The 19,869-nt window shown below is 44.7% G+C and overlaps 1 protein-coding gene across 1 annotated transcript in view; it reads right to left on the reverse strand.

Annotated features, from left to right (window-relative positions):
* MDN1 (midasin AAA ATPase 1) overlaps nucleotides 1-19,869 on the reverse strand; it is a 3,484,183-nt gene that overhangs the window by 2,096,583 nt on the left and 1,367,731 nt on the right. The window contains exon 28 of the mRNA XM_044071809.1: nucleotides 961-1,095. Coding sequence (XP_043927744.1) covers nucleotides 961-1,095 — 135 coding nt within the window. The remainder of the gene's footprint in view (nucleotides 1-960; nucleotides 1,096-19,869) is intronic.

Consider the following 19,869-nt stretch of genomic DNA (forward strand, 5'->3'; position numbering starts at 1 on the left):
TTTCCAGAGTTAGTGTTAGTATGCAGAAGCAGCTACAGCAGAGCTGGTATACTTTTAAGAGTTTAATTAGGTCCAGTCAGTCTGCTACTCCACACATTAAGAGGGTATATCAGCACTGTTTGTTTGCTGTTTTAAACAGGAACTGAAGAGGACAATGTTGACACAAGGAGATCTTCGTGCTTGGCCTGAAGACTGGATTTGCTGCTGTCGCCAAAAAACCCATCTTGAGGAATGAAGACGACTGTAAGACTGTTCCATAGCGTGTTGGGAGTGGCATTAAGGATTTTCCAAGAAACGTGCAGAGTGAAGAAAAGGCATTAATAATTCTTCACAGGAGGTCCAAGGTTTACTGTGCAATGTGGATTAGATTTTATTTAATTTCATTCTCTTCCTGTAGACACAGGTAAGCAACCTAGCCAGTTATACTTGGTTGCTAGCTGGTTATGTGGTGTGGGTACACCACTGCAAGCAATGATGATGCATACTGCACATACAGCAGCAGAATAGAAGATAGAAGGTTAAAAAAAATTAAAACTTGTTTACCAAGTCCAGGGGCCAAATTAATTTAAGACTCATACTTTTGGTTTGTTCCTCATAAAACTTTTGTTATTCTACAAATGAATGGAATAAGGACTGAAGGAACTGAAAGTGTGCAGGTGTTTCCATTCCTGTGCTTATTTAAATATGTACATTTTATGTTAATTAGGTGTTCTTAATTGTCACCGATTTTAAAGTCCTGTGTCCCCGATTCTCCCATCTGGAGGTTAAGAGGTATGAGGTGGTATGTGTGTGCGTGGGGGGGGGGGGTTAACTACTGTGGGAAGGGCCTTGACAGTTGCAGAAAAACAGGGAAAAAGTAGAAAAATGGGAACTGTAAAATCAGAATTCTAGATTATTTACCTTCAGAAATGTTTTAATGCTCCATAATTATCAGCATCACTATTAACCTGCTGTACTTACCCAACTGTTTTTTCACACATTCTTCTGAAAAAAGATAATCTGGGTTTATCTTCTTGTTGAAATGCTTTTCAAGGACTTTCTGAATGATTGCTACTTCTTCCTCCTTCCTGACTCGTCCAGCCAACAGCAGAAATCCTGACAGTAATAAATATACAGCATTTAGTAAATCCATCTTTAGAACTAAATCTCTAAGTAGAATACTAAGATGCAGAACCATTTTGGTTTTCTTGGTCAACCCCAGTTTTAAGGTAATGTCTGTAAAAACTAACACACACAAACTAAGCCAAGCTCTTCAATCAACAATTTATTACTGATCTGGTACCTCAGCAATTCGCCATCTCAGGATAGTTCATCAGTTGAGCAATGTGTCAAACACAGGTAGGATGCCCATACATCAATTAACTATTCAATTAAATGATTAACACAAACATTGACTAACTTAATTTCACTCAATACATTAACATCTAAACAGAATGTTTACAAAACAGTCTATTTAAATACCCATATTACAGACATTTACTTCAAGATTTAAGCCTCTAGGGAACAATGCTCTAAAATTTAAAATAATCTTATTTTCTAGTACATTTAACTTTTGTGCAAAATCCCCCCCAGGAAGAAAGGGCTGTGTTAGCACACTACAGAAAAACCCAGTGTCCAGACCTTATAAAAATGTTCAGCTACAGCAGGACTTTTAAAATTCCAAATTCTAGAGCATTTAGGTGACATTAAAAACAGGACTGGGCATTATATTTAGATTTTAATGTACTGAGTGAAATTAAAGTTGGACAATGCTTTTTTTTTTCAAACACCTTTATTGAATTATCACTTACGACACTGGCAATTTTACATTCATATAAAATTAAACTATATTAACGTAATTACACTTCACATGTATTGCTACATATGTTATACGATTAAATGTCAATTAACTGTGTAATTGAATAACTGATAACTGAGCAGCCTACCTGTGTTTAAGAAGCATTGCTCAACTGATGAACTATCCTGCGAAGGTGAATTGCTTAAGTACCAGATTAGTAATCAATGGGTGATGACTAAACAACTTGGCTTTTTTTTTTTTTTTTTTTTTGAATTTATTCAGTCAGTTGGTGGTTGAATATTTAATAAGCCTACCATGACACCAGTGAAAACCTCAAACTTCAACTGCATTACTTTTTAATGCATTTCATTCTTAGTGATATGTATTTACTTGTACTTTTCCAAAAGCAATCAAATGCAATTAACAATTCAATATGCCTATACCACAGGAAAGACAAAATAGGACAAATTATATGCCACAATTCAAAATAGAAAAAAGAACAGTTGAAAAAATTAAGAGTTTAATTTATCCTTAGAATAACATGTACGCAACAGAAAGCAAACCTAAAATAACCATTTTAATTGAAATGTAATGCAAAGGAGACTGCAATAGTTTTTTTTTTTCTTGGGATTTACTCTTCTGCAGTCCTCAACGTCTTTTTTTCCTTCCATGAACAAGCGTTCTGGAAGTATAACAATCCTACAATCATAGGTCTCAACCTTTTAATAGGCCAATGTGGAACATAAACCCTAGGAATGTGTGACAGTCAAAATATGGAACACCCTATTTTTGCACTGCGGGAAACATGCCATTGCCATGGGGCCTGGTAGAACCTTTATAAAATTCAATATGACACACGAGTCAGATACAAAACATTTATTTTACAAGCTACAATACCATAACCACACCATACGTACATGAAACAGCACTTCTATACAAATCAAAAATAAAATCAGTTATTAATTCACTTGCTACATTTACTACATTTTATAAACAGACCTATTAGTACACTGCAAGAACAGCATCCTATCCTACATTAAATGCACCAAATGTACACTTATTGCATGCTGCGGTGGCTTTCTTATCGCCATCTAAGACCTGTTTTGGCAGCTTAAGATCACTGTAGTCCTGTTTTTCATTCATTTTTAACTGATAATAGTGTGTTTACTGTTGTTACACAGCGACTGTTGCAATTCAGTCTTTACTTTTCTCACCATGCTAAATGCTCTTTCAGCTTGTGGATTTGAGTGCAGCAAGCAGTGTAGAGTCATCATCAGCTGCTTAAAGAGTGGCAGTTTCCCATCAATGCAAAGGTCCCTCAGAAGGTGTGCCCAGAACTTGGACACGCATGAGTGGGGCCCATCTACTAGACCTGTCAGGTTCCGTGTGTCCTCAATATGATACAGAGTACACTCAATTAACTGTTCAGCCTCAGCATCATTTTCAGACACCCAAATGGAAACTAACACCCCAGACAAGTCCTGAATAAATGTCCATTTTTTTGGCAGGATTAATAAGGAAAGCAGCATTTTTTTTTATAAAAGTTATATTTGATAACTGTGCCTCCTCATGGCTATTCATGTACTGTTTAACTTTATAGCCAATACGCAGCTCACTGTTCGGCAGAACAGAGCTACTGTCAAGTCAGCACTAAGACATCACTGTGTTTGATTAGTCTGATAGCAGCTGCAGGTCTGAGCAGTCTGCCAGCATACTGCTGCAGGAGTTTATGCACAGTGGCATGCAGTGTCACATGCTGACTTTCTTGGCTTTGTGCTGAATGCTGAACTCCATCAAAGGTGCCAGTGCATATGCATGAAACAAATTATATGAAATTCATGACTTTGTAGATGTTTGGAAATTAAGTCAATCTTAGCAGACCATGGCTCTGCAGACACAAAATATGAATTTAGAGCTGGCCACGAGTACAGGGTTCTGTTACCTTCCCAAGATTCAGCCATCTAGTAGGTTCACATCTAATAATCTTGAGGTGGTCAGTGTCTGAATAAAGTAAATTCTTGCAGTTTTTGTTGCCTTTGTGCACTGGAACTGAAATGACAGTCACATCAGATACAAGTTCTTCAACTGGTGACTGTAGTGCTTTTACACACCAGCCTTACTACAGAGATCTGCCAGGTGGCACAGACACCCCACATTAACCAAGGTAGGCTTGACTTCCTTTAAATATAGTACAGAACTGTGTTTTCCAATCACTGAGGCAGCATTGTCTGAAGAAAAGGCCACAATGTTGGAAACTGGAATGTTAAATTGTGTCAGAGTGGACATTAAAGCAAAAAACAATGCTTGCCCAGTTCCTGACACACATTCTGATATATGAAGGAACTGTATTACATTTTTGCCTGCCTTTTCATCAAGGTAACCAACAAGGATCATCAACAATTTGTCATCGCCTATGTCTGTGCTTTGGTCTATATACATACAGAATGGTGATTTCTGGCAGGCTGCTGCAGCATCAGTCTGGTAACGAGGCCCCAGAACATCCCGTGCAATGCAAGCTGCCTTCGCTGCTCCACATGTCACTTTCCTGAGAACATCTTGATCCTCTCCACATTTCTATATAAATTTTAGGATGTGTTCTCCTAATGCAAAAAGGTTGTGTTTGGCAAGAAGCAACAAAACTAACCTCTGCCTCAACAATCTTTGCACTCACTAAACTCAGGTCCAAAGAGGTCTGCCATTGTCTTTCTAGCTGCATGCTTGAAATTCTGTGTTTCTTGCTGTTGGCATGTCGCTGCCGATCATGCTGGCCACCATGACCAACTGTGAAATCAGTGTTACAGGTTTTGCAGAAAGCATATTTCACTTTGTGGCTACTCAAAGAAAGACAGTCAAAGGCAATTTCACAACTAGGCTGAAAAAACAAGTTATGTACTCACCATAACGTTCCATCTGAGTAGGTAACTTCATTTGTCAGCAACCTGTGGGTATTGGATCCGAGCCGGCAGCTTTCCAAGCTAAAAGATCCGAGATCTCAGCTCCTCCCCTTACCCATAATACCCTGCTACCTCCTTCCAGTCTTCAGATCGAGTTTGCCAATTATGCACCCCAAAAAAAAAAAAAATCAATCTAAGACGCTCGAAAGAGGAACACTAACCTGATGCATGACAAAGGGAAACCTTCCGTCACAGATATAACCATGAAACAGGCTAGGGGGAAGGGGGGGGGGGGTTGGTTGCTGACAAATGAAGTTACCTACTCAGATGGAACGTTATGGTGAGTACATAACTTCTTTATATGAAGTAGTTAACTTCATTTGATCAGCAACCTGTGGGACAGATTCCCCAGCTACTGAAAACCTTGGGCGGTCCTCAAGGAAGGATATTCCGGAGCACTGCAGAGCCAAATGCTGCCCTACTTCTTCACAGGTTCATAGGTTCATACTAGGCTATGTGCCCTAGGGCATTTATAAGCCTAGCCAGAGTGTGTTTGGCTTTCGCCACCCATTTTAAATTAATTTTGCTATGCCCTTTTTCGAGGTTAGTATACTGTGCCTCTGTCTAACAGTGACACAGAAGTGATACCCGGGGTAAACCTACTATCTCCCATCCACTCATCAAGATTCCTCTTGAAGAGAGTCAATGAGGGACTCTGCCTAACCTGGACTGGGATTTTATTCCAGAGTGAAAGGAACCTCTGGGTTATGAATCTGTCCCTCCAACATGTCCTATTTATTTCAGTGCTGAGGTTCAAGTCTCTCGAACACGTAGCTCGATGGGATTTGGATTTTCTGAGCTGCAGCATGTCCATTAATTCCAGGTTGGACATGGCTTTATACGTCAGGCACAGATCGCCTCTGAGCAGGCGGTATGCCACTGAGTAGAGCTGGAGTTTCTTTAACCGGGCAGCATATGGCATCTGTTTGAGCCCTTTGATCCTCTTGGTGAGGTACTTTTGGGGTCTTTCCAGTTGCTGCAGGTGTCTGGTAAGGTACATCCCAAAAGGGGCATTGTACTCAATTATGGGCCTGATGAGGGATGAGTAAAGAGGCACGATGACCTCCCCTGATCTAGATGTGAATCCTTTCATGATTAGGTGGGCTATATAAAATGTTTTTCTAACCACTTTGGCCACGTGGTTGTCAAATGACAGATTGCTAACAACTTGGGTCCCCAGGTCCCTAATTACTTCTTCCGTACTTAAGGGATTACCACCTATGTGGCAATTTGTGGGCACTTTGTTTTTGCCAAACGGGATGACTACACTTTTTGGTGTTTAGCTTGAGACCATGGCTCTGGCACCAGTTGTCTGTTTCTATGAGGCCCTTTTGGAGGATGCTTGTGTCAGCTGGAGAGTCGATTATGGCGCCCAGTTTGCAGTCATCTGCGAACTTGGTCAGCCACAGTCCTTCCGTGTTAGCCTGTACCTCCGAGAAATATATACCGAACAAGAGAGGTCCCAGGACTGAGTCTTGTGGGACGCCACTTGTAACTGGTTTAGAGTCTGACATGGCTCCAGCAATTCTAACCATGTGGGTTCTGTCCTTGAGCCAGTTTGCAACCAATCTAGTGACATAGGGGTTTATATTTAAGCTGGTGAGCTTATCTATAATGCCAGAGTGGGGTATTGTATCGAAGGCTTTTGTAAGGTCCAGGTAGGCTGTGTGGACCACCTTCCCCATGTCAATGGCCTTGGTGACTGTTTCAAAGAAATCAACCAGGTTTAAGAGAAAGGATCTGCCCTTAAAGCCGAACTGGGTAGTATCCAGTTGTCTGTAGGTCCCCAATATCTTTATTTATGAGGTCCATGATGATCCTTTCCATAGCTTTGCAGACCAAGCTAGTCAGGCTTATGGGGCGATAGTTTCCAGGATCCGTTGAGGCACCACCTTTGTGGAGAGGGACCACTGTTGCTGTACGCCACTCTGAGTACATATCCTGTAGTAAGGCTGATATTGAACAGTAGTTTTATGTGTGGGTTTAGTTCTTGGAGTTCATGTAGGACGCAGCCCGGGACAACGTCTGGTCCCATTGATGCTGTGTTTTTTGCTTTGGAGAGGGCGGCTCTTACCTGAGCATCTGAGATGTCAGGGGGGCAGCATTCTGCTGGGATAGATATTTGTCCTTTTGTTGGGGGGGGGGGGGTCTGCACTGAACCTGTCAGCTAGGATGTTGGCAATGTCTGTGGGTTCGGTGTAGTTTTTGTCATTTTGGACTAATTCTGAGCATATCTGGGAATTCCCACCCAGGTTCCTAACATAACTAAAGAAAGCCTTGTGATTATCCTTAGTGTCCTGTGCAATTTTTCTCTAGAAGCTGGCCTTAGACGATTTTATGAGTGCCCGTAGTTTTTTGCTAATACTGATCAGAGATGCCTTCCCTTTTTGGGATTTTGCTCCATCATGTAGTAGCTTCCTCCTTCTATTGTATAGTTTGTTTATGGCTGGGGTCCACCAGACAAGACGCCTAACTTTGGAGGATTGGGTCTTGGTTTTATTTGGGATTGCATGATCCATGCATTCCTGAAGGTGTTCATAGAATGCGTTTATAAAGGATTCTGCGGTCTGGGCCGTATTTTCCACAGGCCCGGGGGCTTTGAAGGATTCCACCTCAGTTTTGAGGAGTGTGAAATTTGCTTTAGAGAAGTTTTTCACTGTGGTTTTCTGGGCAGGGGCTGGGGTCGGGATGTGAATATCTAGTGAGATTAGTTTATGGTCTGGTCTTACCAGTGAGGGATACACTTCTGGTCTGGAGCATAGAGTCCCCATGTTGGTGATGATCAGGTCCTGTATGTTTTCCCCCCTTGTGGGAGTGGCAACAAGTTGTTCCATAGCATTTGAGTTTAGAAATTCTAGGAACCTTCGGGCTAGGGTGTTGGAGCTACAGTAATGCTCCTAGTCTATGTTAGGGTAGTTGAAGTCGCCTAATATAATGGTGTTTGGAGAGACCTTCATATTTTCCAGTGTTCTCAGGAAGGCCGAGTGGGTTTCCTGGGTTTGGGAGGGTGGTCTATAGCAGGCTATACACTGGAAGGCAGTTTTACCCACGGTTAGTTGCACATGGACAGTCTCTGATGCTTCGTGCTGTGCCACTAACCTGGAGGTGTGGGGTATCTTTGACGAATATTGATACTCCCCCTCCTTTTGTGGTTCGGTCCAAGTTTTGGGGCCGAAAAACATGGTATGAGGTATATCCTGGTAGTGCTGGGGTGCTCTCAGGAGCCTTGATCCAGGTTTCTGTTATTGCACAGATATCGATGTTCTCCATGCTAAGGAGAGTTTGAGTGCGTGCATCTTGAGGTTTAGACTTCTGGCGTTGAGCAGCATTACTCAGTTTCTCATCTCTTGCGATACCTATGGAGGTGGGTTTGTCTTTTGAGCCTTGCCTAAAAAAGGCACTATGGGGGTGGCAAGAGCCTTTGCCAATATCCAAAAGCCCAGTGGTGACAGGTGCAAGCCGTCCCTAGCGAAGCATCGTGGCTTGTCGAGCATGTCATCCCAAGCAGACAGGCATTGGATCCCCTTTGAATGACACCAATACTTAAGCCAATTGTTGAAATTGATCATCTTGTCTTCATATTGTGGCATCATTCTTGGTGAGGGTAAGATGCTACTCAAGGTCAGGGTCATACCGGCCTGGGCTACATGCTCAGAGAGCTCCTCTATGTCTCTTTTCATGTAGTCCAGGAAGCTACGTCTCAGGTCATTCACACCAGCATGGACAATGACTGAGTCATATTTGTACTTGCCTTGGAGTGACCTGAGTGCTTGTGTTATGTGGCGGATCCTAGCACCCAACAGGCAGCTCACAGTGACCCTCTCCTTGTTCAGCCTGGTGAGCGGGACGTCAGTGTGCCTGATAGAATCACCTATTACAAGTGTATCAGGTGTGTTGTTTAGCCTTAAGGGCTGTGACTGTTCGGCACACTGGCTTTGTGAGCTATGTGCTGCACGTGTTTTGTTTTGGGGTAGCGGTTGCTTGGGTGTCTGCTTTGGAAGTCTCTGCTGCTTAGGGAGATTTTTATTTAGAGCCTCAGAGTATGTTTTTGTGTGTTTGGTTTGCTGTCGTGGTAGGTCTATGTGAGACTGGAATTGTAGTGAGTGTGGTTTCCTTCTCCTCCTGACTGGTTACTCCAGTACTGAGTTGAGAGAGCTTAGCCTCCAGTTTCGCTATATGGTTGCATCTCTCACATGTGCTGGAATTTGTTGGGAGGAGGAGGGTTGTCTGTGTACATGAGGCAGTTGTAACTTTGCCTCAAGATTCCCAGATTCACCAGCTGGACCGGAGAGGAGATTGACAAACAACCTTTGGACATGCTAGAATAGTATTGGGAATTCCTTTATAATTGAAAAAAAAGGACCAATGGGGAACAAAGTACTCAAGGGGGGGGTTGTGAGGGTGTAGTGCTTTTAATTTTTTAGTGCTGACTTATATAATTGCTTTAGTGAGCAAGTGCCAGGCTTTAGAGTGGGAATAGGGTGTTTATTATGAGAACTAGATCAGTTCTAAGGGAAAAGGTGAAGCGCAGACTTTGTGGAGCCGAGAATGGTTTAAACCCAATTAAGCGGCGCTGCCCAATTCTGCGCTATGCGCAAAATCGCGCAAAGCCGGGCTACAGCGGGTTTTATACAGGGGGACTTGAAAGAGCTAGAAATTGGCCCAAAACGGCCAATAGACTACCAGATTCTTGTGCTGGGAACACTCCTCCAGGGATAGATAGGCTGCTCCAAGCTCCCCACTGCCACTGGTGAACAAAGAAGCCTCCCTTTATCCAATAAAGTAAATGGGCTACACAGAAACTTTCTAAAAGTCCAGAATACAGCAAAGCCTGTATTTGGACTACTCTAGGTCAGGAAAGATGGGAAACAAGGAAATTTTTTTTTCTTTTTTGCAACAAACAGCAGGAAAGTGCAATAAATATGTAACACAGGCTAGCGCACTCGAGTGTGCAGCCTCAACAGGTAAATGCAACAAACAGGCCAAACTTTAAATTACAAGTGCAAAAGCACGCTAAAGCTGGCTTTAAAGCAGGGGGTTAAGAAAGAGATAGGAACTGGCCCAAAACAGCCAATAAGCTACAGGTCACTGGGCTGGAACCACTCCTCAAGGGACAGATAGGCTGCTCAGAGCTCCCCACTCTCACTGGTGAGCAAAGAAGCTTCCTCCTATCCAAATAAGGATATGGGCAACACAGGAACTATGACAGCCCAGAGATCAGCAATACCTGAAGACTGGACTATTCTAGTTCAGTAAAGGCAGGAAACAATGATTTTTTTTTTTTTTTTTTTTTAAACAAAGTAGCAGAAATTAGGTCCAGAAACACAGTAAATGCTTTAATTCGGATAGCACACTTGAGTGTGTAGCCTACCAGTTAAACTAAGCAAAATCAAACTTTAGAAGTGCAAAAAAACTCAGAAATACAGGCAGGAATGCAATAAAACAACTTTGCAGAGCTTATTTAGTTAAAGAAACAGAGAAGTCTATATATACAGAAAAGCAGCTAAAACACACAAACACTTCAGATGCAGTGCAACCTAGAGCACTTGAGTTGTAGCAATATAAAGGCAATTACAGTTATAATAAATGCTCTGAAATATACTCTATTTCCAAAATGTTTGAGAAGCACAGATAGAACACAAGGAGGTTCAGGCAAAAAAAAAGTTTTTTTTTTTTTAATTTCCTTGAAAGGGAAAAAGGAGAAACAGAAGGCCTTATCAAATGTTCTCTCTGTACTAAGTAGAATGAGCTAATGACACTAGACTGGAAGGAGTGTCACAGATCAGATTTACAGTAGGGGCAGGCAACTGCAAAGCCACCAAGTATAAGAGCAAGACACCAACTGGGCGGGAGGGTGGAGACAATAGCCTACAGCCAGTAGCACTATAGAAAGCCACAAACAGATTAAGATTTGTAAAGATACAGAATGCTTTTAACAGCAGACAAATCAGTTACTTGTGCAAATTAGTTAATAGCAATAAAGTACACTCGAAGACTAAAAAGCAGACAATAAAAGTGCTACATATTGTTAAAAACAATAATCTGTATTAATAATCTAAAGAAAAACAGGATACTTATATATCTCAGCTAACAGCTGCGGTCAACAACTCTTATCCACTCTGCTCAGTGTGTATAGACAGGAACCCTATCAAAGTTAGAGCTTAAATACCAGAAGAATAACTTTTTTTTTTTTTTTACAAGAACAAAAGAACCAGCCCCCACTCAGCAGACTATTAACACAATCTAGCCAAGTTAAAGAGAAGCTTCAGCTAGAAACAATAGCCTACAGCCAGTAGCACTAGAGAAAGCCACAAACAGATAAAGATTTGTAAAGATACAGAATGCTTTTAACTGCAGACAAATCAGTTACTTGTGCAGATTAGTTAATAGCAATAAAATACACTCGAAGACTAAAAAGCAGACAAAAAAAACAGGATACTTGTATATCTCAACTAACAGCTGCGGTCAACAACTCTTATCCACTCTGCTCAGTGTGTGTATATCAGATCCAACTTATGAGAAATGAAGGTATAAGAAGATGACCAAGTAGCCACTGAGCAGATGTCATCTAGAGGAACTTTTGACCAGAATGCTGCAGAAGTAGCCATAGAACGGGTAGATGGGCATGAACCCCCAAGGGTTCAGGCCGGCTGGAAGCTAAATAAGCGTGCACGATGCAGTGGGATATCCATCTAGCTAAGGTAACTTTCGTAATAAGCTTTCCCAAAGATGGCTTAGCGGCACAAAGAGCTGATCCGATTTCAGAGTAGTCGCTGTCCTGTGCAAGTAAAAATGCAATTGTCTGTGCACATCCAATAAGTGCAATCTGTATTCCCCTTTGTTCTGAAAGCTGGGGAAGAAAACAGGCAAGTTAATGGTTTGGTTGATATTGGATTCGGAGGCCACCTTAGGCAAGAATGAAGGGTTAGTCCTGAGAGACACTGTCCTTATGGAAGACCAGATACGGGGGTTTCATACAAAGGGCTTGAAGTTCAGATACCCTTATGGCTGAAGTAATTGCAATCAGGAAGGCCGTTTTCCAAGATAAGAATTTTAACTCAACCGAAGCTGCCAGTTCAAAGGGTGGGCCCGTCAGTGCCTGAAGAACTAAGGTTAAATCCCATGGGGGAGCCACATTCTTAACCGGAGGTCTCAACAGAAAGGTGCCTTTCAAAAAGGTTTTGCATATCTTAGCGAAAGTTAAGGGACCAAGGTTATCCCCTATGTGGAAATGGCTGCCATTTGGACTTTGACTGTAGAAGCACTGGCTCCTTGGTAGAAAATATGGGACAGGAATTCAAGAACCCTTGGAATGGGAGCAGTAAAACGGTCTAAATCCCTATGTTTGGCCCAGATGGAAAAACGCTTCCATTTACTTCTGTAGATCTTCCTGGTAGACGATTTATGTGCCGCCACCAGAATACATTTTACGGGAGACGACATACCGGGAGTCCTAGCTGTTAGTGGAACTGGATCAACCAGGACGTGAGCTTGAGGTCATCCAGGTTTGGAGGTTGTAATCCCGCAGGATGAGAGATCAGATCCGGAATGGGATCTAAGATCCAAGGAGGAGGTACGCTGTGAGACCACAGGTAAGGGAACCAGATCTGGGGAGGCCAGAATGGGGCTATGAGGATTATCTTGCTCCCCAACCGATGAGCTTTCTGCAGAAATTTTGTCATTAGTGGAAGAGGAGGATAAGCATAAAGAAGACCGGGGGACCAAGCATGAACCAGAGCATCTCTGGGGCTCTCCCCTGTTGGGAGAATTAGAGCGAAAAACTCGCTGCATTTTGCGTTTGAAGGAGAAGCGAAAAGATCGCAGCAAGGTTGACCCCATCTGAGGAAGATCTGATTCGCTACTGATGGGTTTAGAGACCACTCGTAAGGTGTGAGGATCGAGCAACTCAGCTTGTCCTCTAGAATGTTGGACTGGCTCGGAATGTGCGTTGCTATCAGAAAGTGGTTGGTGGAAATCACCCATTCCCAAACTCTCATAGCCTCTCGACAAAGAGGGTAAGATCTGGTTCCTCCCTGTTTGTTGATGTACCAGACTACTGTCATGCTGTCTTGTCTGAATTGCAATAGTCCCCAGAGGAAGAAGGTCTTGAAGGGCTTGCAATGCTGGAAGCACTGCCCTCATCTCCAGGACACTGATATGCAGAACAGTCTCTAAAGCGGTCCACGTGCCTTGGACGGTTCTGCCCATGGAATGCCTCCCCACCTGAGGCGAGAAGCGTCCGTGGTCAGCATGGCTTGGGGTTGAGGCATCACAAACTGTCTCCCTTCCCACAGCTCTTGGGAATGGAGCCACCAAAGAAGGGAGTTCCTGCAAACCCTGCTTAGAGGAATTGCAGAATCCAATGGGTGAAGGAAGAGAGACCACTGAACCTGAAGAGTCCATTGAAGGACTCTCATGTGCAATCGTGCCAGAGGTGAAAGGCTGATGGCTGCCGCCATGAAACCTAGGGCTCTCAGGACCAATTCTGCAAACGGGGCTGACGAGTGTAGAAGCAGTATTACATGGAGTGACAAGTTGCGCAACCTGTCCGCTGTTAGAAAGGCTTTGGACAGGAGCGTATTTATCCTGGCCCCTATGAAATCCAGAACTTGCATAGGATGAAGAGACAACTTCTGAAAATTTATGGTAATGCCTAGATGCTGGGCCAAGGATAAGGAATAATCCCTGGCCGAGAAGAGCAGATGCCTGGTGGGGGCGGTGAGGAGCCAGTTATCTAGGTACGGAAATACCTGAATTCCCTGAAGTCTCAGGTGGGCTGCTACAACTGCCATGACCTTGGTGAACACCCTGGGGGCTGTGGTGAGGTCGAACGGGAGAACCCTGAATTGAAAATGGCTGGCACCTAGCCAAAAGCGGAGAAACCTCCTGGACCATCTGTCCATGAGAATGTGGTAGTACACATCCTTGAGGTCTATGGAGCACATCCAGTCATTTTCCTGTAGAAGAGGGAGAATAGATTGCAAAGTAACCATCCAGAATTTCTCTTTGGCAATCAACAGGTTTAGAGTTGACAGGTCGAGAATTGGCCTCAAGTCCCCCGTCTTTTTTGGCACCAAAGAGAACCTGGAGTAATTGCCCAACCCGGATTGCTCTGGGGGGACGTGCTGGATGGCCCTTTTTTCTAGCAACTTCTTTATTTCCGAAGCAACCTCCCTCTGATTGGGTGGAACATCGGAAAGGCGCTTTGTTAGTGGGGGAAGATTTAGAAAGGGGATAGTGTAACCTCTGGATATTATTCGGAGCACCCAACAATCTGTAGTAATGGACTCCCAACTTTGTAGGTGCTCCGAAAACCGCCCCCGACTGCCTACAGAGAAGGACAGCCGGGCAAGCCCTCAGGACTGCTGTGCGGGTCGGTCTGAGAAAGTTTCTCTGGACCCGAAATTCTTCGGCCCCCCTCTGCCTCTGGGTCGGCGCCCACCTTGTCCTCCTCTGCCTCTGAAGAATGAAGGGTCCAGAGCGGGACGGAACAGCTGGGACTTCCAGAACCACATCTTCTTTTGTCCTCTCTGGTTCCTTGAGAAGGACCTTTGAGGATTCGAGAAGCGGATCCAGACGGCAGACAGTGTCTTCCTCACTCTGGAGCAGCGTGTCGAGGACATTTTTGCCGAATAGCGTAGAACCGTCAAAGGGAGCGTTCATGAAGGACACCTTGAAGGGTTCTGCAAAGGCAAAGCCAGGTGTGGCGCCACAAGGTGACCCCTGCCCCGCTGGCTCTAGCCACTCCCTCCGTGGCATGGGAGAGAAGCCACATGGAAGTGTTAGAAATTGACTATAGAGTGGCCATGCGAGCCGAGAAGGTCCATTTGTCCTCGGCCGCCATGGACTCTGGGGGAGCTCCAGCATATTCTTTTATCAGACCCCGCTGGAGTCTAATGACGTGTGTCAGATAATTCAGTGCCCTTATAGAAAAGGTGGCTGAAGCAAACATCCGCTTTCCAATACGGTCCATCATCCGAGACTCCTTATCAGGAGGATGGACCGAGGAACTTTCTTGTGCTAGTTCCTTCTTGGTGGCAGCCACCACCATGGCATCTACTGGGGAGCCTTTATTCCACACCGGTTTGTCAGGGGAGGACTAAGTATCCTGTCCGGTCTTCTAGGGATTGGCTCCACGGTGTCCGGCTCCTTCCAAGCCCTGGTAGTAATCAAGTCTACCAGGGGATCAGCAGAGGGTGGAAACCCAAAGAGGTAGACGGGCCTGTGTCGAATGCCTCCAGAAACACAGACTCATCAGAGGAAGGTTTTTGGGATGACCACCCCCCTCTAATATGCAGCATTTCCATAATGTCTCCAAAGGAGACATCTTCAGGGGGGTGACCTTGGGGAACCTTCCCCCTCCTAAGTCTGTGTCCTCCGTGAGGGACTTGGGGGGGGGGGGTGCCTCTTGCACTTTCGTTTGTGAGGGACCTCCTCGGCGGGGCTGTCCGAAGAGGGCTCACCAACAGGGTCCTGTTCCCCTACAGGAACTAACTGGAGCACCGGCGCAGGCTGTCCCTGGGGCTGGATGATGGAAGACAGGCTCAAATGTGAGGGAGTGAGGGGTGGATCCGCAGCCCAGACTGGGGACCTGGAACTCCGACAGCACCCTCTCCAGCAAGTCAAAAGCCGAGGGCGAACCACTCTCCCCTGGCTCAGAGAGTAGCCCCCTTGGCTCTGACATGAGGACTGATGTTGGAGCAGACGCGATTGGACCCAAAAGGGGAGTGTGATCCGAACGAAATGGAGCTGAAGACACACTCACCCCTGTGGATCCGAAGCTCAGCTCTCGGCCCTGAGAGGTCAGATTCCGACACACTCGATGGTACGGTCGGCGAAGTAGCCACCACTGTCGGCGCCAACTCCCCGGCTCCGAGACGGCTCGGATCCAAAGACTCCGAAACCAGATAGTGAATCGGAGAAGGAGCAATTGGGGCAAAGAAAGGGGCTGAGCTCCCCCCCCCCCAGAGGGGGGTAGAGGCAAGAGCACCATCTGCAGGAATCGACGCATCATCTGGTCCATATCAGCGTCAGACATACTCCTAGTAGACCTTGAAAAGGTTGTCGAGGCAGGCCGGGAAGGCCACCTAGATGACCTCGAGGGAGACCGGGACTCCTCCTCCATCTCCGGAGAAAAGCGGGGAGAATGGAGCCGAGAGGGGGGAGAACCAGAAACCCTCCTGGGAGAGCCAACTAATTTAGCAAGCGGAGCAGTAGGATGAGATTCTGCTCGCTGCTTGTGGCTCTTATGTCGGTCCTTATCCCTATGCTTCTTCTCTTTGCTAGAAGAGTCCCCCTCTCCCTGGGACACAGAGGGAGGCTGAGTCCCTGCCAGGGGAGGGGGAGCTGAAGGTTGGACAGCCGCAGCTGCGACTGGTGCCGCTGAGGGAGAGGAGGAAGAAGAATCCGCGGGCAAGAGTCCCACCAGGATTAACTTATTCCTCCTATCCCTCACAGCCCGGGGGTTAAAGGCTGGCACACACTTGGCAGCCCGAAGACAAGTGGGCTACCCTCAGGCAGAGAACGCACAGAGTGTGGTCACCTGCTGGGGACAGCTTATGACCACACAGTGCATTTAGAAAAAATGGCCTTAGGCCCCTCAGCCATCGCACATTGAAACGCGCCCACACACACAGAGAAAGGGGAGGGAAAAAGCTAAATTTACACTAAGTACCACAAAAAAAATAACACTGAAATATACAGAGACAGAAAACTAAGTCCTTCTACACTCACACACACCGAAAAAACACTAAAAACTTTGAAGAAAATAGTTTTAAATACTCTCATCAACGCCAAGAGCTCGTCACTTAAGCTGTCAGAAGCTGCGCAAACGGGATCTGAGGACTGGAAGGAGGTAGCAGGGTATTGTGGGTAAGGGGAGGAGCTGAGAGCTCGGATCTTTTAGCTTGGAAAGCTGCCGGCTCGGATCCGAGGTCGGATCAGATACCCACAGGTTGCTGATTAAATGAAGTTAACTACTTCAGATCTTGTGCAACCCCTCTTCTTTGGAATGCCATTTGCAGCCATATCCCTGTCCTCATTATAATCTAGGCAGTCTGTACTTAGGTTTGTAAAACAGTGGTGTCACTGAACAAAGAAATGGGGCTATACTGCAGAAAGAAAAAGTAGAACCATCTCCTCAACATCTAAGATATGGGACAATAAGCCCTAATAATAAGACCTAACCATATCACTGGCAATTTCTGGTCTTTGCACCTTCTACTGTTCATCTCTGCTGCTTTTGCTGACTATAAAGGCCTGGATGATCACTTTACTCATTCCCTTGCTTACACGACAATACTTGCAATCCTCTGGTGCTCACTTGCCCACCTAACCAGTGTTACAGAAGGGAGAATGATTTTCACTGCATAATGACATTTTCAGCATGATCAAAACACTCCTGATTATATCTCAAAAGTCAGGTTAAGGATAAACAAACTCAGCTTAATAAATGTACTTGCAAAACACTTCAAACTGTAGCATGAACTGTACCTAGGCAGTAGCAATGAATATATAAACTACATCATTCACAACCACCACTTCAGAAGTGTTCTAAGTCCTGTCCTACACCCTGATCTGCACCTGGTAAAGGTGCCTTGACAAGTTAAAAAAAAAATATATATATATATATGTCCCTCAGTACTTTTACAAGAATGTGACATTTAAGACATCACATCATGGGACGGTCATGACTAAATAATGCAAGATCTCACATCTTTAAAAACAAAAACAAAGCATAAAGGGAGACCTATCATATCCCAACAATGAACATCTGTAGAGCAAATCCCAGTAAACTCCAAATAGCACACTAACTGCAAAAGATCCATTATAAAGAAAATATACAAAGGCTGCAGTGATACTGGCATGAATGTGCTTAGTTTCCAGTTGTGTTAACACGACTGGAAAATAACACCACTATGAATAAGGATAAACCAGAGCAGAATGAGGTACAAGTCCAGACTTAACACAAGACATAGCTACTATTAACCCGAGGCACTGAAAAAATGAGAATGTGAATTAATAAACATTTTCTGAAGCAGAAGTGTACAACTGTCATTAAATGACATGCACAACATTTTCTCCAAAAGATACCAGTATAGCTCTCTACTTAGGGACAAACCAAGAAATAATTATGTACACAAAGTATTAGTGAAAACTGAAACATTAACATAATACAGAAGGTGAATTAACCCTTTTAGAAACAAGCTTATAATTTTGTCTATGCACAGTTCAATAAATCAGCAATGAATCCTGAAACAATCAGGGACAGAGGAACTTGCATACAAATATTTCAAGGATGGGTATTAATGCCCTTCTAGCCTGCCAGTATACCAAACAGTTGTTCCCACAATAAGTGTCCAGGCTGTTCTTAAAAATATCTCAACTAGTACTTTCTTTAATATACTTTGGTATTGCGTTCCATGCATCAGTTGCTCTCTCAGAGAGCCAATTAGTACACTTCTCATAGGTTCATAGATAGGTACTAGGCCATCGGCCCAAAGGCCTAAGTAAGCCAAGCCAACAAGGTCCCCTGGCTTAAGCCACCCAAGAAAGTTAATTTCCTGTGCCCCTGACCAGCAGAGCCACAAAAGTGATCCCCTGGGTGTATTTCCTATTTCCCATCCACTCAAGATTTTTCTTGAGTGCTGAGGAACTTTGCTTGACATACATGGGTAGCTTGTTCCAGAGAACAGGAAGTCTCTCGGACAGGAATCTATCCCTCCAGCATGTCCTGTTTAATGTGGTGACAAGGTTTAAGTCCTTAGAGCGTGTAGCTCAGAGGGATCGGGATTTCTTTAGGTGTAGCATGTCCAACAGCTCTGGGTTTAACAGTTAGGCAGAGATCTCCTCGGAGTAGGCAATATGTTAGAGAGTAAAGCTGGGGTTTTTTGAGATGGTCGGTGTAGGGCATCTGTTTGAGGCCGGTGATCCTCTTTGTGAGGTACTTCTGTGGCTTTTCCAGCTGCTGCAGATGTCTTGTGAGATACATTCCAGAAGGGGCATTGTACTCTATAATGGGTCTAATGAGTGTCGAGTAGAGGGGAGCAATGACCTTCTTCCTGGGTGAGAACCCCTTTTGTGATGAGGTGAGCCACATAAGATTTCCTGGCTACTGTGCCAAAGTGATTATCAAAGGAGAGACTGTCCACCTGGGTCCCAAGGTCTCATCACACATTCAGCGTTAAGTAGACTGCCGTTTATTTGGTAGTTCACGGGTACAGAGTTTTTACCAAAAGGGATAACAATGCACTTTTTGGCACTGAGCTTGAGGCCATGCCTCTGACACCAAGCATCTGTCTCAGTAAGGCCCTTCTGTAGGATGTCCACATCATTTGGGGACTCTACTATGGCTCCTAGTTTGTAGTTATCTGCGAACTTCGTTAGCCAGAGGCCTTCTCTGTTAGCCTGTACTTCAGAGAAGTAGATACCAAACAGGAGAGGTCCCAGGACTGAACCCTGTGGTACTCCAATTGTCAATGGTTTGAAGTCAGATTTGGAGTCTGCAAATTTTACAGTGTGGGTTCTGTCAGTGAGCCAGTTGGCAACCCATCGTGTGACGCAGGGATTTATACCTAGTTTAGTGAGCTTAACTATAATTCCAGAATGGGGGATGGTGTCGAAAGCCTTGGCAAGGTCAAGATAGGCTGTGCAAACCACCTTACCCTCATCTACAGCTTTGGTGACTGCCTCAAAGAAGTCGATCAGGTTCAAAAGGCATGATCTGCCTTTCATAAACCCGAACTGGGTGGGGTCCAGACTTTGGAGGTTACCAATGTCTGAGTTCCATGAAGATATGTTCCATGGCTTTGCAGACCGGGCTCACTAGGCTAATAGGGCGATAGTTCCCAGGATCAGTGGTGGCTCCCCCTTTGTGGAGTGGGATAACTGTTGCTGTGCGCCATCCAGTGGGCATAAAGCCTGAAGTGAGACTATGATTGAACACGGTGCTTAGGTGGGTAGCCAGTTTGTTCTGAAGTTCATGTAAAACGCAGCCTGGGATGTTGTCCGGTCCCATTGATGCTGTGTTTTTGGTTTTAGAGAGAGCAGCTTTTACCACCATAGATGTGATTACAGGGACTCTGCATTCTTCCTGTATAGATATGGGCCCTTTAGGAGGTGAGAGGGGGGATAAAGTTA

Source organism: Protopterus annectens, chromosome 1.part0, assembly GCF_019279795.1.
Source record: "Protopterus annectens isolate FY-2018-M chromosome 1.part0, PAN1.0, whole genome shotgun sequence".
Lineage (NCBI taxonomy): Eukaryota > Metazoa > Chordata > Ceratodontiformes > Protopteridae > Protopterus > Protopterus annectens.